The sequence below is a fragment of the Salminus brasiliensis genome, chromosome 7 (assembly GCF_030463535.1).
Source record: "Salminus brasiliensis chromosome 7, fSalBra1.hap2, whole genome shotgun sequence".
Classification (NCBI taxonomy): domain Eukaryota; kingdom Metazoa; phylum Chordata; class Actinopteri; order Characiformes; family Bryconidae; genus Salminus; species Salminus brasiliensis.
In genome coordinates this window covers 43,734,561-43,762,160 of record NC_132884.1, presented here as the reverse complement: position 1 = coordinate 43,762,160, position 27,600 = coordinate 43,734,561, and the positions used below count along the sequence as shown (strand labels likewise).

At 42.0% G+C, this 27,600-nt stretch overlaps 1 protein-coding gene across 1 annotated transcript in view; it reads left to right on the top strand.

Annotated features, from left to right (window-relative positions):
* Positions 1-26,504, top strand: part of ptprt (protein tyrosine phosphatase receptor type T) — a 218,938-nt gene extending 192,434 nt beyond the window's left edge. The window contains 7 exon segments of the mRNA XM_072683369.1: positions 3,081-3,230; positions 5,054-5,227; positions 7,374-7,505; positions 12,610-12,735; positions 15,783-15,946; positions 21,638-21,773; positions 25,020-26,504. Of these exon segments, the coding sequence (XP_072539470.1) occupies positions 3,081-3,230; positions 5,054-5,227; positions 7,374-7,505; positions 12,610-12,735; positions 15,783-15,946; positions 21,638-21,773; positions 25,020-25,073 (936 nt within the window). The 3' untranslated portion in view covers positions 25,074-26,504.
* The last annotated feature ends 1,096 nt before the right edge of the window (positions 26,505-27,600 follow it).

Genomic DNA, 27,600 nt, shown 5'->3' with positions numbered 1-27,600 from the left:
ATGTAGTACATGGGAGGGAATGGAATTGAGATCTAAAGGTCCCAGCTACACCCAAAGAGCAATTATTGCATAATAATAATAATAATAATAATAATAATAATAAAATTGAATCGAATATAAGAAGGGTATACATTAATAGGAAAAGTGGGAAAGCAGAGAAAGTAAAAAGTATTATGTATGTGTTATAATGCCTCTATGCAGATAAACTGTTAGCTTTTAGTTAAAGGTCCCGTAAGGTCAAGTGTTGTGTGATGTAGCCCCTCTGTACGAAGCCTTCAAACAAAGTAATTCCAGGTAATCCTCACTTGTTGACATCTGTCCAGCAGATATCCAGACCATTGTGCTCTCTAAGTGTCCTTTTTGTCTGTAATGGACAGACTCTTATTCCACTAAACCTCCAGATCAGTGACATGACACCCATCTCATCCTTTCACTGCTTCCTTTCTCATCTTTCTCTTTTTGCTCCTTTTTAAACATTCCCTCTTTGTCGTCCTCGCTCTCTCCCTTTCTCTCAATACAGTCACGCCTAACCTAAGTGCCTCAGCCTGTGAAGATGACATTAGAGCGAGTCTTATATAAATTAAATTGAATTGAAGAAATTGAATTGCATGGCCATTATCGGGCAGCCTGCAGGTTCTAACCTAGCTCCCTTCCACATAAACCGCAGCTGGCCCAGAATACAAAGTACGGGGGAGCTGCAGCATGTGGGCACTTTCTGGATTGTGGAGTTACAGATTTTGGCACAGGTTCTGCAGTCCGGACAGAAGGCAGAGTGTGTTTAAGCGAGCGTTTATGAGGCTATATTTCCCACCAGAACGTGGACAGACCTGCCCAGACAGACAGACTGCATGTAGAATGAGCTTTAAAAAGGGTGCCCTCTAGTGGAAAAGGGAGCAGCATTCCTTTCACTTGGTGGTTCTCTGTTTGAGGAGGTTCTTAGAGATGTTTGAATAAACTAATTTATTGCATCATTAAAAAAAAACATTGCCATTAAATAAATAAAGCCAAAATAAATCATGTAGTTTAGGGCCATTTATGTCAACACAGTCTTATTTACTTCATAAAGCATCACTGGCATGAGCTGCTCCAGTATACATACTGGTTGATGATGATGATGATGATGATGATAAATGCATCATTCACTGCTTATGCATGTGTTATGAAGTCTGTATGCAGGTGACCCTCAAAATAGTGTAAGGACCTTTATGTCAGTACAGTACATTTATTTCATTTTATGTAATTTTTTGAATAAACGTCAATTTCATGGGAGGAAAAACTTTCCTCATTTTCAATGGAAGTCAATGTAATTTTGGAGCATTTCTATTGGTCCATTCATCATTAAATTCTGATACAATGTGAGGAACAACTGCCCGTTTCACATTTTGGACGTCATGTTTGGGAGACTATAAATACAAATCACTCTTTGAGCGCCCCCTCATGGACAGCTTTTTTTACACATGCATTTCTGGACAGTGTGAGAGCTGCAGAAGCTTGATCTGAAGGTGGAGCAGCATGTGGGTGGGGGTGGTAGAGTAACACTACAGGATTTTACACTAATATGAATCTATGTGTTCTGCAGTGTTACACAGCAGCTCTGGAGAGAGGTTCTCCTCCTGCAGCTCCACCACCAAACCTCCATATAATGTAGTAGCAGCAGCAGCGCTCCGGCCCGGAGTGGGAATGATGGAGACGCCCTGTTAGTTCTCCCTGTTCCAGACAGTGGAGCATCAGCATGATCCTGAAGCTGCTGGTTTTTAATACACCTGATATATTGGGTTGATGTAATTCAGTCTGTTGTGGACGTGCATGTACCATACCATTGCTTAGAAATGCTTCTCTATATCCCCATCACTCCGACAAATGCATGATGGAGTTGCATAACTGTTGATGGAATCATCCTGGCAGAAGACGACATGCTGTTCGTCCTTTCATGCTTTTGTCTGATATCTCAGATACGCTGCATATCCAGGACGTTCAGTTTCAAAAGACATGAGAACGAGCCAGACTCTGTAATGGGTTTCCGGGGACAAATCATGTCCACTCATAACCCACGATTCAGAGATAATCCACAGCAACAAAGCAACACAATGCAGTTAATCTTTTAAAAAGCCTTTTCTCCGGCTCTGTTTCTCGGGAAGTGCTTACTGTAGCTAATGGAATAATGGTTAAGAGAGGTCAGTCTGCACAACATCAGCTAGGGTAGGATCAAAGGCCCAAAATTAACATTCAAACCCTTAAGCCACGGGCATCGCTGAGCTGAAATGCGGGCAATTCCAGCTCTTACTGATCGCTCTGCATGTTGGAGTGGACCCGTGGTCTCATTGTAGGGCCGCTGTTGGGGCAGCGGCGTCGCCTCGGGATGCTGTACGCGGAATTTAAACAGACGGCCTCCTGTTACGAGCAGAATTATGACTTCGGCTCGTGTCTTTCCCAGATTGTTTTCCGGGCGAACTGTGGGCTTACTGAGTGTTTAAAGTGTGCGTTTATGGAAGACATTGTCATATTTAATTTATGATCATCCATAACTTTTTACAGCGGCCGCTCCGATAGAGCTTGGGGCCTGAAGAGGCATTGGTGGGATCGTTTATGAATTATGCATGTCGTCTGGTGTGAGGATTGTAATTAGCTAGCCTCAGTGAGGTGAGGTGGCATGTTAGTAGCTTTAGTGGAGCCAAATTTAACAATGAAATGAATTCATAGCCAGTAAAATGATGCTTCGATGATTTCGGTATGGTGTGATTCTGTATGATTTTTCATAGTGCAGGATGTATTGGTTCAAACTTCATAACACATGCAAAAGTATTAAATAACAAAATATTTATATATATATATATATATATATATATATATATATATATATATATATAGATTGTATATTTAGCATTTCAACATTAAGCTTTCTCTGTCCCAAAGCAAATGGGAAAATGTACATTTACAATGTAGCCTTATGAATACTGTCCTTCAGTAGAGTGTAACCCCCTTTCTTGTATTATTTAATGTCCTATCCACCTTCATGTTCCTGTTGATGCACTGCATACAGTGTGGAAGCTCTGTTTGATGTCTGTCTGTGTTTCTTTCAGGAGCAGTATGTGTTTGTGCACGATGCCATCCTGGAGGCATGTTTGTGTGGTAACACAGCCATCCCTGTGTGTGAGTTCCGGGCCATCTACTACAATATCAGCAGACTGGACCCTCAGACCAACTCCAGCCAGATCAAAGATGAGTTTCAGGTAAATAAGAGGAAATAATCAATCAGGCTATTCACTCCACCAGTATTTTAACTAATGATTTCAGGATCACAAATCCTGATCATGCTCACGTGTGCAGCAAAACAACAAACAGGCACAGCTAATTGTGTAATAAATAGTTTAACATATATATTAGATTTAGAAAATGTTTTATTTGTATGTCTTTTTAATTTGATAAATCTGATGCATGGACTGAAGATGTGTAGCATTCCAATTTGAGCATTATACCCATTCAAACCCTCCATTCTTATACCCAAACCCATCCATTCCCAAACCCATTCATACTCATAACTGCCTATAACCAGACTCATCCATTCCCAAACACATCCATACCCATAACCACCTATAACCAGACCCATCCATTCCCAAACCTATCCATACCCATAACCACCTATAACCAGACCCATCCATTCCCAAACACATCCATACTCATAACTGCCTATAACCAGACCCATTCATACCCAAACCTATCCATACCCATAGCAATCTATACCCAAACCCATCCATACAATCATCCAGATCCATCCTCATTCATAAGAAAACATGCTCATACCCATCATGCACACACCAATTTATACACATCAATACTCTTACTTGTCCATGTCCACATCCAACCATACCTTATCCATCTAATACATATACCTATCCTCGCCCTTACCTTTCTTAGCCGCACTTAACTCCGCTCATCAGTTTTGAGCTTTTGAACTTTTTGAGTTGAGTGGAGCTGTGGAGCAGGAAAAGTACTCTCAGGACTGGGTTCAGAAAGCAGCGAAATAAAACCACCTGAATCACAGTTTGAACTGTTTTCGTTTTTTTTTTACCAAATAAGTGAGTAACTTTTAAGGCCTAAACTCCCCAATTCTTTTATTGAATCCCCACTGAGATGCTTCAGAAAGCATGAAAAGCAGAAAGGTGGTGAGATTCATAAATACTTCATACAGCAAGTGTGTATAAACCTGCTTCTTAAAGCCTTTACCCTTTGTTTTGGGCAGCAACCTTGCCTGCAAAACCACCATCTTCAAATTATTCATCAAAGTTCTGTGGGGCGTTATGTAAGACAGACTCTATGTTTCAGGGGGAGGTTTGCTTTGGATGTGCTGTTACTTCTGACAAACCCAGCCAGCACCATTTCTCTGGTGTGTTTGGAGGATGTTTGGCTGACTTGATGGCGCATGATGAAAGTCATGGTCAGGCTTAGCTCATTGAGATGAAGTAGGTGTCTGCCAGCGCCATGAGTGAGATATCAGTCAGGAGGGCTTTTTAACGAGCCATTGGCAAGCTGCTAGTGCCCCATAAAACCCTTCAGCAGAGCTATTTCTTCTCACCGCACTTTCACGCTTTGTATTCTCTGGGAGACGAACGGTGGCCCCCGGTGTCTGACACCAGGGAAACGCTCAGATCTGTGAGGCATCTTGTAGAAAATGATGGATATCTGTTTGTCCCTGTTCACCCTGAGCTCTCTCGCTCATTCTCTTTCTCTTATAAGCCATATTTTACTCTGTCTTCACTCCCGTCACTCTCTCTCCCCTCGTTCTGTCGCTCTCTCTCCTTCTGCAAGCCTCATACATAAGTAATGGGCAACCTTCAGTTCAGTAAAGCATCTGCGCCGGCTAAGGTTTGGGCTGTAGAGCAAAAGGGATAGGTTTCATACACGCCTCCAAATAAACGAGCCTGAGATGTTTGGAGATTTTTTTCTTCGGTTCTAAACAGGTTTTGAACGTGCTTTGTGAGTCAGAGCGTATATAAAAATTGTCATTCACACTAACATCTCGCTCTCTCACACTCTTTCTCTCTCTCTCTCTCAGACGCTGAACATTGTGACTCCACGAGTTCGGCCAGAAGACTGCAGTGTAGGCCTCCTTCCCCGTAACCACGATAAGAACCGAAGCATGGACGTTCTGGCAGTTGACCGCTGCCTGCCTTTTCTCATCTCTGTGGACGGCGAGTCGAGCAACTACATTAACGCAGCACTGATGGATGTGAGTGAAGGACCTTTTCCCTTCTCCAGTGACAATAAAGCAGCTACAGACTGGAATGGTTCGGTCAGTGTTGTAAATCTCAGGATTTCTGGGTTATCCAGCTGATTCTGAAGAATCACTGTTTACTACAGTACATTGCCATGGCTACTTATGTGGCTCCTTAATTTGCAATCAGCAATGACCTTCTGGTTATTCAGGGCTTACCTACTGACCAATGAGGAACAAACATTTGACCAACCTGGGTCAAGCATTTGACCAATTAGGGCTGAACCTTTAATCAATTAGTGCCAATTTTCTGACCATTCAGGGCCAAACATCTGGCCAACCTGGGTCATCTTTCTGAACAATCAGGGCTGAGCTTCTTACCAATCAGGATTAAACTTTTTACCAGCAACAAATTATTTTCTGACCAATAAAGGCAGACATCTGACCAATCTAAGATCACATTCTGACCAATCAGGGCCTAGCTTTTGATGATCAAGGGCAATTTTTTTTTTCTTATCACAGAAAAACTTCTGATTGATCAGGGTCCACCATCCAATCAGGGCCGAACTTTTTACCAATTAGTGCCAATATTCTGGCCAATCAGGCACAGGCATCTGTCCAACCTGGGTCAACCTTCTGACCAGTCAGGGACAAACCTGATCAATCAGAGCTGAGTTTCTGACCAATAAGGGACAACACCTCTACCAATCAGGTACACATTTTGGGCAACCTGAACAATAAGGGCAGACTTTCTGACCAGTCAGGGACAGACATCTGGCAAATCGAATATCAGGACTGACCTTCTGACTAATTCAATGCCAAGTGTTTAACCAATCAGACACAAACATCTGACTAATCAAGATGGACCTTCTGACCAATCAGGGCCCAATAGTTGGCCAATCTGAGATGGCAGTCTGACCAGTGAGGGCAGACCTTCTCAACAATCCGGGCCACACTTTTTACTAATCAGGCCGACCTTCTGACTAAACAGGAAAAACACTTTGGATCAACCTTCGAACCAACAGGTCCAAACGTCTGGCCAACCCAGGCTAGCTACTCAAGCCTCCTTTCTGCTTTCTACTGTCTTCCTACACACACCCATCTGACCCTGAGAGCTGAACCTGTTATTCTGAGGGTGGTTATTCATGTATTCTTCAAATAATCGTTCAAAGCTCGTGTCACTTCCTAGCCACTGTTTCCACTGCTTCTGCACCTCACCTTTGAGACACTGCTGCTAATTTACACCTGCTTTAAAAAGGAGAAATAAATATTCTAATTCTAATATCTCCACCCATTTTCTGTGAAGTCCTCCCTTAATTACATATAAACAAGGGAAATTAGCATATTTAGTGTGTTTCTGTGTACAGCACACAGCTCATAAACTGCAAACTAGGGCTTTACCTTTATAATTGTGATTGATTTAGTAATCAATAAATGTTTATATTAATATTACTGATGAATCCAAATGTAAATGTCTCTGGCCATATGAACTCACTCCACTAACCGTGGCCGTCTCTGGTGGTTCTACAGAAGTCCTGGAGTCTGTAGACTTTGCTCACAGTTCTAATTGGAACCAAAACGTGATTCAGAAAGCCAAATTCTTATCCATCCATCCTCCCACCCCTCCTCTCCGAGGCTTCACTCTGGGACTGGGAATGCCTGGCTGCCACTTTGAGCATCGGTGCCAATTGTACAAGTGATTACACAGCAGTTCTGCCATAAAAGCGAAGCGGTCCAGCCATGAGAAGATGAGATAACATCTCAACACATCTTCATACACTGATTATAGCCTCTCTGATGAGTTAGCGATAAGATAAATAGGTGCTGTTAAGCATCCAAACAAACACGGTGAACACACACACATGCTGGAGGAAGGGACAGGATAAGAGATGGAGAGATAATAACAGCCACAGCAGCTTTTTTGATAAACCTCTGGAAGTGCAGCATGTCTGTGTGTGTTTTACCCACTTGTCCAGAAAGCTGAATAATTCCCAGAAACTCTGACATGCACAAAAATCTCCCAGAGCAAAACAGCATGTGTGCCACATTCGTGCAACACGGCTGACATTTGTTAACCTTTACTTTCCATCTTCGTCCTCCAAAATGCAGGTCAAAGCCGGCTTATGCTTTTTATTTATTATTTATTTATTTGCTGTTTCAGAGTCACAAACAGCCGGCGGCCTTCATCGTGACGCAGCACCCACTGCCCAACACTGTGGCTGACTTCTGGAGACTCGTGTTTGACTACAATTGCTCCTCCATCGTGATGCTAAATGAAATGGATGCTGCACAGGTGCGTGTGATCTCTGAGTGATGATCCCTGGCCCTGAATGGTGTTACTCTGTAAGCTGGGCTGAATGGATTACTCACTGTCTTACTGCTGTAGTTTAGATCCTTCTGATCCTTCAGTTATAATGCTCATACCTTAAGAGGCATTCGTACATTTTCCGAGCGCATGCTGTACCTTTCATGCTGATTGAAACTGTGGCCAAATATTTGTGGACATCCCTTAAAATGAATGTATTCAGTTTCTTGCACCCATTGCTGACACAGATGTAAATGCAAATACACACCCAGGCTATCTTTTACAGGCAGAGACGTACTGCCTGTATAATACGGGACTCTGGAGCAAATAACCATAAACCTATTAGCACCATGGGCCAGGTGTGGGCTAGAGGGGTCTAACGCCCCCCAGCATTGAGCTGTGGAGCAGTGGAAGAACTGTGTTCTCTGGAATGATGGTGGTCCCAGTACTTTTAGGATGCGTTAGGGAGTTGGGAAAGATAAGGTGGACTAGTGATTATCCTGAAAACATCCTGACCTCACTAACACTCTTGAATGCAATCAAATCCTCACAGCAATGCTCCTCCAGAATCTAGTAAAATGTCTTCTACTCTGGACAGTAGAGACAGTTACTCCAACAAAAGCAGGAGAAACTCTTTAATACCTTTGATTTCAGAAGAAAATGTGAATGAACAGGTGTCCCAATACTTTTTTCCATACAGTGTATTGCTAAAAATGTTAAGATAGCCCTTCTAATGAGTGAGATCAGCTGTTTTAAGGTGACTGAAACAGGTTTTCACTCACAGATTTATAATCTTTATGGAAAAGCTCTGAGCATCTGGAGCAGATGACCTGATCATATGATGTTTCTCCTGAAATCAAAGGTATTAAAAAAGGATTTGATTGCATTCAGCCACAAGAGAGCCCTATAGTTTTATTTGTGCTTTGACCCACCACTAAAGGAAACGCTTTACACATGCATTTCTGGACAGTGTGAGAGCTGCAGAAGCTTGATCTGAAGGTGGAGCAACATGTGGGCTGAGGCGGTAGAGTAATACTACAGGATTTTACACTAATATGACTCTATGGGTTCTGCAGCGTTACACAGCAGTTCTGGAGAGAGGTTCTCCTCCTGCAGCTCCACCACCAAACCTCCATAGTGTAGTAGCAGCAGCAGCGCTCCGGCCCGGAATGGGAATTTTGGAGACGCCGTTCTCCCTGTTCCAGTCAGTGAAGCATCACAGGGATTTTAAAGTGAAAATTCTACATAATGTTACTTTAAAAGTCATTTTAATGGAGGAAATAGGAAATATCTAATAGGAGACACATATTACAGTTTATCCATGACAGATCACATGACCATGTCACACAAAGACCACCCACTACATGCATACAAGGTTCTACAGTATTTGCACAAAATAAGATAGAAAGGGATTGATACAGTCAGTTTAAATCTATAAACAAAAAATGTAGAAATACTGTTTTAAATACATGTATTTACATGAAAACATCTAAAACATCTGTTTAAATGTTAGACAGTCAATCAAATCTCTTTAGTACATCAAAATACCATTAATGAAACTAAATAAATGTATTACATGCAACAATAATTAATCTGTAATTATGCTATTCGGAATATTCAAACAAAATTACAAGCAAACTGCAGGTCCTGATGAAGTCTTTTAGACTGAACACAGTGCAGACAGTGAATCCATCAAAACATTCTTATGTCATATTCATACACAATTTTGTGTGACATCCCTACTGACTGCCTTAGTTCTCACAGCATTTTCACATTCACAGCAATTTCTACAGAGAACAAACAGTGGCTTGATCCGAGGTAGTGTATTAGTTTGATCATGTGTCAGAGTATCAGAGCTAACCAACTGATCCCTGATGTTACGTCGTCTATAATAACTGAACAAAGGGTCCCATTCTGTTGATTGTTTTATGACCTAAACACCTACTTCATTATTTGGACAGCATTTATTTTAGCTTGCTTTGAATTACTGTCCACTTTTTGCTCACTTGCAGCCTTCTTCACTGTGAAGGTTCACAATATCCCCTATTAGCAAGATTAAAAGCCTTACTCATGACAAGGCCACCACCCATGCTTTTTTAAAATTTATTTATTTATATATTTAAGGAGATTGAAGACATTTTTTTCTAATTGCTTGACTGAGATCTCTACTGATGTAACTGCACTCGACCATGAACTCCAGTTCCAAAGAGAAATTAGACTATTTTTAAATGGCAGAACATTGAGTGAATATCTGGGAGTTGGTGTTTAAAGGAGGAAACCTACTGGTAGCAACACTGTGGAGTTTTGTACCAAACTGTGCCTCAAGAGATCTTACAGTTTTGGTCATTGACACCACAGCAGAGTGATGAATTATAATAAATCATTTGGCGCTGGAGAGCTGGTGTTGGTCGTCTTTAGTACTTTAGGGTGGGCTGTATACCAAAAAATAAAAAAATTAAAAAATAAAAACTAATCTAGTCTTTAAAGCAGCATTATATTAGAATTGGCATTTCCTGTTCTTGGGATCCCCCTACAGTTTTTGAGCCTCCACTAAAGGACGTACTTTACACATGCATTTGTTGACAAGCTGGGAGATACAGAAACACCACTAAAATGTCATGTGGACTGAGGTGGTCGAGTAATATTACAGGATTTTACAAAAATGACAGGATATACAACATAAGGCAGTGCTGGAGAACATTTTCAAGTTTCCATAGTGCAGTAGCAGTGTTCTGTGCCTGGAGTAACAGTGATATCAGTATTACAGTCAGTGGAACATGATTCACATACACAAGCTGCTATTTTAAGGCAAAGAAGGCTGCTTAATGCAGCTTTAACCTCACAAATCACAACCTCCCTATGAACATTAATGCATGACTCTCACTTTAGGGGCGAGAGGTCCTAGGTTTATATCTGTGACGAGCCCCCAATTCATTTACAGAGCTGGTCTAGATTCAGTCCATCACAGAAAATCTCTCAGATTTTGTTTGTTATTGTGGCGTATGCTCATCGTCGAAGCAGTATTTCTTCCACTGAATAACAATAAAACCATACCATTTCATTTAGACAGTGTCCAGTGTTTGATTGGGATCATTTTTGTTGTGGTCTGACACCAGACCTCACTGGTGCTCTTGTAATGCAGTCAATCACTTATCACCCTTAATTTCAGGTAAAAGGCTTGGTAAGCAGGTGTCTACAAACTTGTGACCAAGGCTCAACTGCTCCACAGCCCAATGCCATCACTCAGCACTGGCCACAGTGACCCTAGGCTAATGTTCTCACTGATGCTCCAGAGCATCCCGTTCTATTAGTCAGGGCTTTAGAGTATTCAGATTCAAATGTATTTCTGTGGGCTTTTCAAAACAAATGTTGTCATAAAGCAGCTTTACAGAGATCCGGGTCCGAGCCTCTTTTTAGCAAACTAGTGGCAACAGTGGCAAGGAAAAACTCCTTCAGATCGAGAGGAACCAAGACTCAGAAGGGCAAGTACACGAGATCTTGGTCTGAAAACTATGTGGCTTCCTAAAAAATGCTGAAAGAAGAACGGTGAAGAACGGTTCTACACAAGTCCTGACATCCCAACTTTTTCAGTGTAGCGGTTTAAATTACTGGTGTTGTTGAGGCTTCCTGCTTTAAACTGCCCTCCAGTGCAGCATATGAGTGTCCACCAATACTGAATTACATTACCATTAATGATTGAAGTGCATCTGCTCTGAATGCAGTGGGCTTAACCAGCGCTCCAAGGGTATTTTCAGGGTAACTTATTAACCAATAGTGTCAGTTTTTCACTGTAAGCCTTTTTCAAGCACTAAATCAGCCTGTTTTATTTATTTATTTATTGAATTATTATTTCAGATACATGTATTTGGGTCAGGGGGCAGCTAGGTCCATTTCTCCAGATTCATTTCTTTCATAATTGATGATTTCCTTGGCTTTTACGTTTTCCTCTGATGTATTTTCTCTGTGTTATATCATACAGTCAACCATACAGACTTAGCAAAGGGGACTCACTTGATTTCAACTGAGAAAAGCTGTCAAAGATGATCAAAATGACTAAATAAAATTAATACCATGGCTTTAGATTATAGGATGTGAAAGATGTCATTATTATCATTATTTACAGATACTATAGTTTAGTGTGGGTAAATGTCTGGATGCTATTCCACACCACACCAGGCCTGCGCCAAGGAGTCTAAAAGACTGTAAGAAAGTTTAATGATCATAATCAGTCAGAAAATAAGCTGTACAGCATCTTGAACTTGCAGAGGCAAGACTACAGACCTCAGATGACCTTACATGAACTCTAGACTTATGCTTTTAACCCAGAGCTCCAGTTTGTTGATTATTGCTTTGGATATGAGGATGTTTTTGACTAGTTAATAAAAATTGATACATTATAATATTGCAATTTTTAAGGTGTAAGAAATAGTACTGAGGGCTTCAAATAGCCCCTCAGCCTCAGACACTGACACCATGGCCCGAGGATTGTGAGTTTGAATCCCGGGTCATGCTGCTTCATCATCAGCAGCCAGAGCCAGCCAGAGCACGACTGGCCAATATCTTTCTTGGTGGGAAGATGGCGCTCTTACCCACAGCCAGCCTACCGCTGATGTTTCATCACAGGGCAGGCGACCTGCTCAGAGGAAAGCATCGGATCCCCAGCTTTCCACATCAGCATCAAGCCTGTGTCGGCCAACATCGCTTTTAGAGTAATGAGGGGATAGAGCGCCATCTACCCACCCAGAGAGGCCACGGTTATTTCTCTTATTCTCATGGAATATGGCTGCGGGTGACAAAGTGACATGGCTCAGTATTTCCACTTGTGACATCCGGAGTGTGAAATTAACTAAAAGTTTGGTTAATTTTACTCGTAATAAACATGATATAGATCATAATAATGAAATAAAGACATGACACGAGTTTACAAAATAGTGCAGAGGCCGAGATCAGACCCAGGCCCTTCAGACCAGACCTTTAATGCCAGACTTAAATACTATGTGTTTTGATTCAGTTACATTCCAGACATCACAGTCTCCCAAATCCACTTCAATGCCCCCCTGATCTAATGTAGTGTCTTCTTTTCTCTCTGTAGCTCTGTATGCAGTACTGGCCTGAGAAGAGCTCGTGCTGCTATGGCCCCATCCAAGTGGAGTTTATCTCCGCAGACATCGATGAGGACATCATCAATCGGATCTTCAGAATCTGCAACATGGCACGGGTAGGGTTCTAGCGGCACTAGAGGACGAAACAGACGATCTTGAGGGCAAAGTATCTTGATGAAACTTGAGCTAGTCACAAGAGCGGCAGCTTGTCCATCGATTCGCTCCATCTGATGTCCTGCTGTCACTTGATCCTCCAATGATTCACAGCAAGGTGCCGGGAAATGCTTGACTGAGCTAAGCGCCCTCTTAAGAGCTGTATGTGTCCTACACACGAGGGCAATTTGTGGAAAATTGAATAAAGCAAATGCACTACGGTCAAAAATATAATAATCAGATGAGACAAATAAGACATTTGGTTGATTTAACACCAAATGGACTCGGAATATGAAAGCTAACCAGAAGCACAGAATAAATAAAGCACATTAAGTACGAGCGGAGCTCTGGAGCATGTGCCCAGTCCTAAATATCACTTAACACATCTCACGCATCTTTGAACTTGATTAGCTCTTTGCCATCCACATACGCTCAAACACACCCATCGCGTGAGCATTCGGCCTCTGCGTCTGATATTAATGGTGGACGGGACGCGCTTCGGCAGATTGGTGTTTACTTTTTCCGTGTGGGTTAGCTCAGTGCTACATTAGCTCCCATTAGCATTCATTACTTGGGCTTCGTATGATTCAGCAGCTAAACAGTGCCAGAAAGACTCATCCCTCCTTCGTCCCTCGCTCCTCTCTTCCCTAACTGCTGGTGACAGACGAGATTTAGCGGCTACCTAATCAGCGCGGGCGCGCCGCTGTGGCGTGAAAACGCACACCAGCGTCACAAATTTGCCATGAAATGGCTCCATCAGAGCTGAGCAGCGGGTAATATGGCCTGCTCTCAGCCGCTACTGCCTCCATCAGACTGCGTCTCAGACATCTCTGTTTGGGTGTCGCTCAGTGAAAACTAAACTCTGTTTAAAGGGGATCTGAGCTCATACACCGATCAGCCATAACATTAGCGTCATTACAGTGGCACCTGTCCAGAGGTGGATATCCTAGTCAGTACCAGTCAGGTCTTGAAGGTGTTGAAGGTGATGAAGGTGTTGAAGGTGATGAAGGAGGAAAAATGGACAAGCGTAAGAATCTGAGACACCTTGACAAGAACCAAACTGTGATGTTCTAGACAATCACTGGGTCAGAACATCTCCAGAACATCAGCAAGCAGGTTTGTGGGGTGTTCCCGGTGTGCAGTGGTCAGTACCTATGAAAATTGCTCCAAGGAATAATTACCGGTGAACCAGTGACAGGGTCATGGGCACCAGAGAATCGCTGATGCTCATAGAGGTCTGGGATCTGACGTTAGGCTAACGTTAGGTCTTGTGGACTCCATGGTTTGACGAGTCTGAGCTGTTTTGGTGGCACGAGAGGGACGCACACTATATTAAGCAGGGAGTTTTAATGTTATGGCTGATCGGGGTAAATCTGCATGGGTTTAGGTCAGTGATTTTTAGACTGTTCAGGTTTAACAACGTGATTTTTTGAGGTATTGAGTTTAATTTGTTGATTTTAAGCTAAATTGGATGTTCTTTAAAGACCTGGAAGAATGTTGGCAGCACTTGGGTGTACGGTGTTGCACTGTCAGCAATTCTCATCACAGCGTTATTCTTTCGGTGGTGTTTATAATTCAGTAGTGTGGTGATGTGTGACCAGGTTTGAGCAGAGAATGACTTTTGCTCATCCAATCACATGCAGTATCCCCTCCCTTACTTTCGCAGATGTATTCCTCCTATCCTGCCATCATGCGCTAGTTATTGAACATCTATATTATAAATAAAATAATCTTTTCAATCTGTTATATTAACTTTTATTATATGAAATTACGTTTATATTGATGTATGTTCCCACAAAACTGTTGAATCAGCTTTAGATGCTTTATTTATAGAGGATGAAATTGAGTTTGCTGCACACAGATATGCACACACACATTGGGTTGGGTATCCCTTGCAAAGCACATTACACCAACCGATCCAGAGACCACAGAACCACCAGGTAACCAGTCTCTGTGATCTCATTATTTTATGACAAAAGTGGAGACCTATCACTGTCAAAGTTTACACCAAGAGACGCCTTCATGAATGTAAACACAGAGGGTTTAGTTCAAGAGTGTGAACCACTGGTAACCCTCAAGAACAGAAAGGTCAAATTAGACTGATAGAAGTCTGACCAGATCTGGAACAAAAGTCTTTGGACAGATGAAACCAAGAATAACTTGTGTTTGGAGAAGGAAAGAAACAGTTTATAATGTGAAATGATTCCAAATCATCTGCCAAACATGGTGGAGGCACTGCTATAGCCTGAGCATGCATGGCTGCTTTACAGTATAGATTGGTAATGACCCAAAACTCACTGCAAAAGCAACTCAAATGAAAAGGCAGTAAATCATAGTCGAGCAGCTTTTCCCTTTTTACAAGAAAGAAAAACTTTCTTTATATTTATAACCATATTCATTGTCCAATTAGTTTTGAGCCTGTAAAAATGGAGAAAGTATGTAAAAGTAGCTGTAGTTTTTAAACCCAGTGAGTTTAAAAACTAAGCTGAAAGCCTGAACATCCATTACATCTTGATGGCTTCAGTTCAGATCCATTAATGCGAGAGAAAACTACAAGCATTGTGTTACTGTCCAAATACTTATGGCATACATATTGCTGTGATGTAAAACAAAAGTTTTCATCTTCTACCCCAACATTCTGTGCAGTCTGAGACAAATGTAAGGCTGTCTGAACATTAAGAAAATATTTAAGCCCTTCTTTTATAAAAAAAAAAAAAAGTTGTTTTTCAGATAAAAATAAAGAAAGTAAAGAAAAATGAAACACATCAGAGAAGAACTTTTGTGAATCCAGTCTGAGGTCCGGTAGGTGTGTTAGGACAGGGAACTGAGCTGGACACCCTTCAGGACTGGACCTTGAGACCCCTGGCATGGAGGTTTTGCAATCCTAAAACTGTGTAAATGGACAGTGATACTGGCAGTAGTTCTGTGTAGACCCAGAGGATGATGGTGGTGAAGATAATGACCGTGCCACAACACAACTTTCTCTCTCTCCCTCTTTCTCTCCAATTAGCCACAGGATGGCTACCGGCTGGTCCAGCACTTCCAGTTCCTCGGCTGGCCGGCATACAGAGACACCCCGCTGTCCAAGCGCTCCATTCTGCAGCTGGTCAGACGGCTGGCCAAGTGGCAGGAGCAGTACGACGGGGGAGACGGACGCACTGTGGTCCACTGCCTGTGAGTAGAGACCTGCTTAACAAGCATTCACACACATACACTATATATATACCATCACTCACATACGCTATATATATATGTATATATATATATATATATATATATATATATATATATATATATATATATATATATATCATCACACACCTACACTATATGGACAAAAGTATTTGAACAGCTTGGCTGTGAGGATTCGATTGCATTTAGTGACGAGCGATCACCGTTACACCTCATCCCCAAACTTAGTTCCACTGCTCCACAGCTCAATGCTGGGGCCCTAGCCCACGCCTGGCATTAGTCAGCATGGTGCCAATAGGTTCATGATGTCTCTATTGGCAGTACTTCTCTACAGGAACTAGACAAGCTGTGTGATCTGCGTCAGCAATGGGTGCAACTTAAAGTAGCTGAAAGCATTAATTAGGAGGGGTGTCCACAATCTTTGGACATATAGTGTCCCATAATGACAATTTAAGATTGATGGAGACTCCTTTACTTATCTTGAGGCCGTAGGACGGTCTGATCTGCTCATGTTGGTCAGCTGTTCCACTTGTAAATGATTTAGTGGTCAGTGGAACGGCTGATTTAAACCCCTTCTCAGACTCATCTGCATCTGAAGGACTCAGACAGCTTCTTTTTTCATCTCCTCCCATTTCCTCTATGTTTTGTCTCTGCAACCGTGCCGCACACCAAACCCCGAAACAAATGAAGCTGAAAATTAGCGAGCCTTGGTGGGAGAATCCGAGAAGCTGATTTGTGCCGAGCTGCTCCGGCGGTTAACACAGTGTTGATTAGTCTGCTCCGTGCTTTGCTCTTTTATTTCCCCCAAAAAAACAAAAACACCCATGTTTGTAGCAGTTCACTGATGCCAGTCCAATCAGACATTGATTTCCGGCGGGTCCTGTGGGCTGTTTTTCAGAAATTGGTTAAGCTAAGAATTCACACCAAACACTTAAGCAAATGTGTCTACAGAGATTAGACCATTTAACACAGATTAGCATTTAGTTCAGAGGAATCTTTAGGAGCACTTTATTTGGAGTGGTCCTAATCCCCTTAACCCTTAACTTCAACCTAAAACCTAATCCTGACCCTCATTCTGGCCCTAATCCAAACCTTAACCTCAGTCTAAAACCTAATCCTGACCCTCATTCTGGCCCTAATCCAAACCTTAACCTCATTTTAAAACCTAATCCTGACCCTCATTCTGGCCCTAATCCAAACCTTAACCTCATTTTAAAACCTAATCCTAACCCTCATTCTGGCCCTAATCCAAACCTTAACCTCATTTTAAAACCTAATCCTAACCCTCATTCTGGCCCTAATCCAAACCTTAACCTCAGCCTAAACTCTAATTCCAACCCTCATTCTGATCCCCAGCCTAATCCCGTTAGTTGGGTTGGTGGGTGTATTTCCCTGGAGTCAAACTCAGCCCAGTTCTAGCCATTCATCAGTGTCCACTGATCTCTGGTTCGTTGTGAATTTGGATGAATCTCGGTCCAGTCCTGCTGTCTGTAGGTTAAGTTGATAATTACTTGTTTCATTCCTGATTTCACCGTTTCCTCTACTAAACACAGCCTCGCTGCAGGACGTGCCACTCAGTCCGACTGAGGAGGCGTGTCCAGGCAGGACAGTGAGGTCAAAGCGTAGCCTTTATTGTAATGTGTTGGAAAAGACTGAATACTGTGTGTCATTATTTTAAAATAAAGTTAATTTGTCACATACACATACATGTAAATATAGCTGTTGTGGAATGTCAGATGAGCATAGTAAGTGTATAAAGTGTGTGCAGTTTGGGCAGGATGTATTAAATATCCTGTGAGTAATAAATGTATATGGATTTGCAGTCCAGTTATAACAGCATTACAGAAAAAGTAAAATTTACGAGGATGTACTTACTTACTGGGGGTCTTAGATTTTTCATGTCATTTTATTGTCTTTTAGATCATTTATTTATTTATTTTTTCTCTTTTCTGTCAATACTGATTATATAATAGTATTATTATAGTAATAGTATATAAAGCCGCTTTGTGACAACAAAAGTTCTAAAAAGCTATTTTAATTTATAAAAAGCTATTAGTAATTTATTGTTATCCGTTAAACACCAATTAAATGCTGATTACTGCATTGCTGAATGTACCTGGTGGTCCGTTATCGTGTGCTTGCAAAGTATGTACCACGAGTGACCTCAGTTAAATACTGGATACTTACCATACTGTAAACACACATGCTGTCAATGTCAACCTTTTATCATGTGCCTGCCGAAAACACCAGCTGCAGTGAGACTCTCCCACATTGAATTCAGCCATTGAAATGAAATATGGAAACATGAGAAACAGTGATCTTATCAGCCTGAACTTACTGTAGCTGTCATGAACCACAGCCTGGCAAACGCAGAAGATCCAACAGCTCACATAATCAATCCTGTAGCCCCTTCACACAGCCCTGTCAAATACAGCTGTGGTGGATACAGGCATACAGAGCTTTTTAATATATACTATATCAAATAAACATCCTCAAATATGGTTCTTTGAGCAATACTGTAGAAGATGACACTCGATGAAATTCATGTATAAGCTTTTCACACCCACGCATCTCTGTTACAAACAAGGTTCTTCATGGAACCAAACATGGTTCACTTGTGGTTGGTGTGGCGCAACAGATAACACCACTACCTGCCCCTGAGCTACCTCACCACGTGGGAGACTGGGGTTTGATTCCCGGTCTGGGTGACTATGCTGTGCTACACCAATAAGAGTCCTTGGGCAAGACTCCTAACACTACATTGGCCCACCTCTGTAATACGAGTCACCTTGTAAGTCGCTCTGGATAAGAGCGTCTGCTAAATGCTGTAAATGTAAATGTTGTGGCATCACTCAAAAACAGCCGTACCACCTTAATGTTATTTATTTTGTTTGTATAATAACTCTAAAATGCTATTATGTTCCGTCCATGTTTCTTCATTTGGTGATTTCACCTTATTCATATACAGCACCAATCAGCCATAACATTATTACCACCTGCCTAATATTGAGTAGTCCCCCGTAAATCTGCCACAACATATCTAACCTCTCGAGGTTCAGACTCCACAAGACCTCTGAAGGTGTCCTGCTGTGGTCTCTGGCACCAAGACTAACATTAGAAGCAGATTCTTTAAGTCCTGTAAGTTGTGAGATGGACAGGGCCTCCATGACTCTTGGGTGCCCATGACTCTGTTCACCAGTTGACAGATTGACCATCCCTGGAGCACTTTGATCACAGTCTGGTTCTTGTCAAAGTGTGTCAGATTCTTACGCTTGTCCATTTTTCAACACCTTCATCACCTTCAAGAACGGACCGTTCACTCACTGCCTAGTAGATCCACCCCTCGACAGGAGCCACTGTAGATGAAGAACGTTTTTTACTTCATCTGTCAGTGGTGCTAATGTTACAGCTGATCCATGTATGAGTAGTACTGTGTACTGTGTACTGAACCCCCCGCTACGCTGGCTATAGACGAGTGAGGGTGATTGACCAAAGCTGCACTGAGCTAAGGAGGAATTATTGCCACTGCCAGGCTGCTGTTATAGCTCAAGCTGTGCATTCGATACAATACAATACAATAAATTTCACTGCATATTACGCTGCTGACAGCTCTAATGCTTTGGCCAATATAGTCGGACAGGACTGGCCTGTGGTCGGTTTCGCCTCACTAGGCAAAGCCTTTCTTCCCTGCCATGTTTTATTTAGCAGATGCTTCGCTCTGCTTTGAATCGGCTAGTTGGGAAAATTGTTAGAGTGTATTCTCTGTGGTAACGAGAATGACCTGAATGCTAAAGCGTTGCATAATACGGTATTCAGGTACGCACAAGGATTAATAGAAGCAGCTGCAGAGTTGACGGGCAGCCTGGTCATTAATGAGTGTAAAGCTAACTGAAGGTCAGAAGCTAAGGTGTTTCGTTTTTTCCCTTAATACATTTTAGCCAGAGGCGAGCAACACCACCACAGTTAATAGGGAAATAGATGCATTGTTTTAGCTGAGTCATTGTTCAGAGAATTAATAAATGTGCCATACACTCTAAAAAATGAGTTGAAAATGAGCCAGTTTGGGTCAATTTGGCAACCCAGTGCTGGATCCAGTTATAATGAACCAAAGCTTGTTGTTTTAATCTTTCCGGTTTGGGTTGATGACGTGGCCCAGTCTACTGGGGTTTGAGTCTTTACATAACTGTTAAAACAGCTACACTGCAGAGAGAATAGCTCTGAATTTAGGGTCATCACAGAATCCGAAATCATCAATACTTGTAAACGCTCTAAAATAACAACACAAAATTCAGAGATGCTCTGGGATAGCTTTGACATGATGGACTCAATCAAGGATCAGAAAATTCTAGGAGAAAACCTCATGTCTTCTGTGAGGAAGCTGAAGCTTGGACATCAACTATTCCAAACACACCTCAAAGTCCACCAAGGCTTGATTTCAGAAGAAGTCCTGGAAGATTCTGGAGTGGTCATCACAGTCGTCTAACTTGAACCCCATAGAAAATCTTTGGTGGGGTTTGAAGAATGCGGCTGCAGCAGCAAACTCGAGAATATCAGTGAAGTGGAGGACACTGCCCATGAGGACTGGGCTGAGCTTCCTCAGGAACACTGCTGCCAGAAGCTGGAGTCTGGCTGTGCATCACGCTTGCAGCAGGTCAGGCAGGTGGGCCTGCTGGTCGGACTGGTAGGTGGCAGCTGGTCTGACACAGGTAGAGGGGACCCCAGCGAGCAGTCTTCCAGCAGGTCGGGCTGGATGAATGGGCGACCATTAACTCCATTAATTTGTCTATTACCTTCATTTGGGAGGGGTCATTATCATTTGGTTCATGGGGGGGGGGGCGGGTTAGTTATTATACCAGACAGGTTCTTTGGCTCATAACAACAGTGAAACCCATTTTGGTGCTAGACAAGTATTTATAACAGGTTCTTTGGAGAACCGTGTACAAGAGTTAGTCCATTAAAGAAGAGCCATTTAAAATGGTTCTCCAATTTTGCCATGTTTCGATAGAGAACCATTGCCTTAAAGTGACAGCTGAAGTGAATACCACTGATGATCTGGTTCAGAGGCTCTTCTCAAGGGGTGGATCTATTAGTCAGCAGGTAAACATTCCATCCAGTGAAGAAGGTGTTGAAGCAGAAAAATCAAGCGTAAGAATCTGAGACACTTTGACAAGAACCAAACTGTGATGTTCTAGATAATGACTGGGTCAGAACATCTCCAGAACATCAGCAAGCAGGTCTTGTGGGCTGTTCCCTCCGATATGCAGTGGTCAGTATCACCTACCAGAAGTGCTCCAAAGAAGAACAACCGGTAAACCGATGACAAGGTCATGGGTGCCCAAGGCTCACTGATACTCATGAAGGTCCCACCCACCTCACAATGTACAGGACTGCTACTGTTGCTAACATTAGTATTGGTGCCAGTATTGGTGGTCTTGTGGAGTTAATGCCTCAAAGCATGGTAAGCCAGACACTAAATCACTGGCTAGACTCCTCCAAAACTACCCACCAAAACTAACTCACGAGGCTCACCGCAGGGTTCGAGCAGGCCAGTCAGTCTAGCAGTGCTCTATGAGTCACGAGACTCTGAGAAACACACATGTAGCTCAGATGAACCTGTGGAGGAGTGTGTTTTTCCTAACATCTCTCCGTCATCTCTCTCTCTCCTCTCTGAAGGACTGGTGGAGGGCGTAGCGGAACATTCTGTGCCATCTGTAGCATCTGTGAGATGATTCAGCAGCAGAACATTGTTGACGTGTTCCATACAGTGAAGACGCTCAGAAACAACAAGGCCAACATGGTCGAGACAATGGTGAGTTGTTGATATGTTCAGTCCTACACACAGAGCTGTTGTGCAGCACATCATCTGTATTCATCCTTCATTATCTTAATTATCTAATTATAGAACAGTGAAAGGCGCCACTGTTTACCAGAGCTGAACACGGCTGAGTGCAGCACAGTTCTGATAATACTGAGTAAAACATCCAGAGGACACTGTAACTGGAGCTCTCGCTGTAGTTCTTCATCGCTTCTATCTCATACTGTAAAAGGTTTCTTTGATTCTATAGAGAAGCATCTTCAGGAGGGTTTCTTGTATTTAAATAACGTTTTAACCAGGAAAAGAGCTGTTTAAGCATTCAGTGACACTTTATTAGAAGTTTTCTTAAAAGATGAAATGAACACTGATCAGACCTTCAGTAACATCAGACCAGTGATGGAGCAGCACCTGGACATTCAGACTTCTGCTAGGTTCAGGAGAGTTCAGGATCAGATCTGTAGATGTTCACCTGAGACATCACGGATCATCTAACAGCTCTAATACAGACCAGCTCACCATCCTCTACCAGCTGCTGTAGACCTGCTGCTGACACCAGTCTGGAACTGGAGACTAACTGGATTAGACTAAGATTAAGGGTACAGGGTGCAAGTTAGGGTTAGGTTGTGGGTTGAGATTCGGTTTAGGATCAGGGTTAGGGTTAGTATTAGGATCAGGATAGGGTGTGGGTTGGGGTTAAGGTTAGGATTAGAATCAGGGTTAGGGTTAGGTTTTGGGTTGGGGTTAAGGTTAGGATTAGAATCAGGGTTAGGGTTAGGTTGTGGGTTGAGGTTAGGGGTAGGATTAGGATCAGGGTTAGGGTTAGGTTTTGGGTTGGGGTTAAGGTTAGGATTAGAATCAGGGTTAGGGTTAGGTTGTGGGTTGAAGTTAGGGGTAGGATTAGGAACAGGGTTAGGGTTTGGTTGTGGGATGAGGTTAAGGTTAGGATTAGGATCAGGGTTAGGGTTAGGTTGTGGGTTGAGGTTAGGGGTAGGATTAGGATCAGGGTTAGGGTTGAGGTTAGGGTTAGGATTAGGATTAGGATTAGGATTAGGAACAGGGTTAGGGTTAGGTTGTGGGTTGTGGTTAAGGTTAGGATTAGGATCAGAGTTAGGTTGTGGGTTGAGGTTAAGGTTGGGATTAGGATCAAGGTCAGGATTAGATTGTGAGTTAGGCTGGTGAGGATATTAGGTCTACTTGATGTAACAGATGAACAGTAAATCTACTGAATGTCAGTAAAGCATCAGAAGAACATCTTCAGGATCTGATTTACCATCATTAAGCCCTGATTTACCACCAAACCAGGTGTTGATCTGAGGAGAACTCTAAATAATACTAGACTCCATGAGGAGAAATTTGGAGATGTTCTAATGATGAACACAGTGATGGAGAACCACCACCACTTTCTGTAGGAGTGATATTATTAGTATTTATTCTGATATCAGAGTTTTACGGAGCAAATGTATAACTCTGGATTTTCAAAGAAGACTTTAAGAAAACTTTACACAGTACTGTATAGAGAACCACTGCCTTTGCTGAAGAACCCAGTTTTGTTTAGAGTGCATTGTTTAAACATTTGGAATTATAGAGAAGCAGTGACCAATAGTTGTGAAGAGATAATTAGTGTTTATAATATACACTCAACTCAAAATAAATGAATGAAATTGATTAATTCCATCTACAAATGACTTATTATTGTACACAAAATCACAAAAGAAATCAGGATCGCTCAGCAAATCCAAACTTTTGAACATTAGTGTGTGTTTGAAGTTGAGGACCTTAGCAATTACTGGATTAAATGAATATAATTAAATAACAAGGAGGTGCTGAGATCGGGGTTACACATCATTTCAAGAAGTCCTTGTAAAACATGATGGTTTCTCGAGCATCTCCAGCGTGGCTGCGGAGAATAAGAGCCGCTTTTCAGTTCCTGAAGACGCTCGGATCCAGAAAAAGGAGATAATTAGTCCTCTCTGCTCCTCGCCCCGGAGACTCACAGCTGCGCTTCACATCACAGCGCCTGCCACTTCAGTTCACAGAAAAGCGACTTGGGTCTAATAGCTGGCCATTGCAGGTGCAATTAGACATCTGTCCTTGCACCTTTCTATAGTGGAAGCACTCAAACCATTATGCTCCATTTTCTACAAATGCTGAGATACTGTGCTGCTGAGTACCGAGAAGAACCAGGGGCTCAGAGTTAAAGACTAAAATAATACCAAAAGACCAACAACAGTTTCCCCCTAATTTAAACTGGTAATACTTCCGTTCTTTATCATTCTTTATCATTTACTGCTGCTGATATAATTATTTCTCACACACAGATCCTCCTCTGTAGCCACGCCCCCTTGTCAATCCCAGGTGTTCTTCCTTTTGTAATCTATTTTCTAATAAAACTCATGCGAGTACATTCATCTCTACCGCCAAACTCAACACACCATAACACAATAACTTTTTTATTTCTAAATAAGTAGATTTTTTTTTTCATTGGATCTGTTGAGGTTGTCTGGGAAAGAAAATCATAAATGAAATAAGGTTGAAAACAAGCATTAATTAGCCTGAACACATATATGTAGATTGAAGAGTTACATAACAATCTTACATTCCTGAACAATTTCTAAATGAGTTCTGTTGCAGAGTTTATATAAGAGCTGTATAAGGATCAGGGTTAGGTTAGGTTGTGATTTGAGTTTTGGTTTAGGATTAGGGTTAGGGTTAAGTTGTGGGTTGAGATTTGGTTTAGGATTAGGGTTAGTGGTGAGGGTAAGGCCAGGTTAGGTTTTGTTGGGGTTAAGGTTACTATTAGGATCAGGGTTAGGTTTTGGGTTGGGTTTAAGGTTAGGATTAGGATCAGGGTTAGGGTTAGGTTTTGGGTTAATGTTAAGGTTAGGATTAGAATCAGGGTAAGGGTTGAGGTTAGGGTTAGGGTTAGTGTTAGGATCAGGATCAGGGTTAGGGTTAGGTTGTGGGTTGAAGTTAAGGTTAGGATTAGGATCAGGGTCAGAGTTAGGTTTTGGGTTGGGGTTAAGGTTAGTATTAGAATCAGGGTTAAGGTTAGGTTTTGGGTTGAGGTTAGGATCAGGATGAGGATGAGGAGATCTGTTTAGTAGCTGATGCAGCATACAAACTCCAACTACTGCATCATTTTGGGCCACAGATCTGTTACTCTGAGTTCACTATGGTATTTGAGACTGGCTGTGAGCTTCAGAATTGACCATAAGACCTCTATTCTCTATTTGTGTTCAGGAACAGTATAAGTTCTGCTACGAGGTAGCCCTGGAGAGCCTCAGCTCCTTCTGAGAGGTGAAGATGAGAGAACGGCCGTCTCCACGTGGTCAGAGCGCCACCTTTCAGACTCTCTCCTTTCTCCTGTTAAGAGCACAGGAAGCAGAAACGGAGTGAGCGAGCGATCGCACCCGTCACTGGGGTTTATGTAAAGTATTGTATAAAGAAGAAAATACAAAACAACCTCTATCGGCCATTTCTTTCCTCTTTTTCTTTCTTTCCTTCTTTTTTTTTTTGTCAATGTCCAGCATTGAAGCCTGAATCCTGGACCGTGAAGTGATCTTGTACAGTTCTTTTCCTATTTAGATATATGCCTTGAATGTTATCCCATCAGTATAGAGGAAAAAAAAAACACACTCAAGAAGAAAACGGTGGAAAACATCTTTCTGCTCGCCAGCTGAGGAGAACCAAATAGACTTTTCCTAAGCTTCTGAAGAAAGACGAGTGCAGCGCAGCTTAAATGAGGTTGAAAGAAGCTTGATATTTTTGTTATTCTGATGGTTTTCGTGGTTCCTGTCTCCTTTGTGCATTCTCACGCTGTCTGCTTTATCGAAGGCACAGAGGGAGGGAGTCTGTAGACGTCGCAAAGTGGCAGGTTTTCAGCTGAACTTTTTGTTGAAGGTCGGATCTCTTTTGAATATTTGTTTTCCAGCCAGTCGTAGCTCCATCTCTTTCAGCCGTTCGTTCCTTCTTGGGACACAACTTCTTCTTCTTCTTCGTCTTCTTTTTTGTTGTTGTTGGAACGGCGTGAACAGACTGACACTGACTGTTTTGGAGAGTCTTTCATCCAATCATTTGCACTTTACTTTGCATGTCTTTTACCTCCAAACCCAAAATTCTGACCTGGGATTTGATTTGAAGTGCCATATTCATACATTAACCAAATTACTGCAGCCAATCAGGATAGAGTGGAGGCGTGTCTACACGGTGAACACCTTGGCCAGTTTTGGGGGTTTTTTGGTCAAGAAGCTTTCTTTTTTCTCTGAACGTACAGACAGACAATCTCTGGTTGTCTCGACATTTTTGTGTGCAAGCGAATCGGATCTTTAGATCATTAAGTGTTTTGCACGACTGTGATATTAATCTGTTTTTTTTTTTTTACATTTTTTTATTTTATTTCAAACCGCCAAACTACAGCGTTTCACAGGAAATTACCATCATTCTTCTCATTATTAAACAGTGAGGGAGTTTTTGCCTCGAGGTGGGTCAGTACGCTTCGTTTGGGTCACGGTTTGGCCGGGATGTGATTGATTTTCTTTTCTTATGCTTGTCACTTCACTGTGTTCTTCTTTCTCTTTTCGTTCTCTGCTTTTACTGTATTTGTACATTTTTATTTGTCATTTCTTTGTCTAGCAAAGTGATATTTTAGACTTGGTGAATCAGTTGCCATGGTGGTTCTGTTGTTTGAAGTTGTGATGACACCAATAAAGGGACCAAAATGTTGAACGGCAGTGTTGTGTTAATGAACTTCTTTCTGCTGTCAGAACTCCAGCCTGACTCACAACCGGGTGCAAAAATCCTCATTATAACCAGTGAAGAACTGCTCTAGAGCTGCAGAGGGGCTTGAGTTGTGTTCGAACCCACACCCTGTAGTTCACTATTTTAGCAGCCTGTTCTTCTACAGTGGTGTCAAACAGAATATTCAGTGACATTTTCACTATCACTTGGAAATACAATCATGGGCAGTGATGCAAACGTGTCCAAAACAACTTTCCATAAAAAAACACTCTCTGATGCTGTTGATCTCAACTGTCTATTTTTTTATTATACACGCTTACGAAGGCAGGTCATTTTTTGGGGATCTATAAAACCATTTACATATAGGTTTCCACCCACTGTTTTCCAACCAGTGTGAAGAACCATTAAACTAAGCAAATAACCTTTATGTGCAACATAAATGATATATCACTGATGCTAATGGAGGTTGTATCTCATAGCTTACAGGACTTATATGATCTACTCCTAACATTAGTCTTGGTGCCAGATGCCATATAAAACATATACACTGATCAGTCATCATTAGTACCACAGGACACCTCTGAAGGATTAGTTTAGTGAGGTCAAGATAATAAGTCGAATAATAATTACCACCCTACCTAATCGTCCCCAACTCATCCCATTTAAAAGTACTGGATGGAGCTCCACCACCATCATTCCAGAGAGCACAGTTCTTCACCTGCTCCACAGCTCAATGCTGGGGGGGCTTTATACCCCTCTAGCCCACACCTGGCATTATTAGGCAGCATGGAGCCAATATGTTCATGATGTTGATCTGCTCCAGAGAGTCTTATTCTATTGGCAGTACTTCTCTACAGGTACTAGACAATGTGCATTTACACATCTGTGTCAGCAATAGGAGAAAGTGTCCACAAACATATGGACATATGGATAGTGCATGTGTCACTAGTTTTAGGTTAAAATTGTGCTTTTAAGCTACATTTTCTAGCATTTTTACATTGTGCTTCTTAACTTGTCCAGAAAGGCATGTGTAAAGTGTGTCTTTTGGGAATGCTTAGAGAGCAAATGACACTTCCTGTACTGT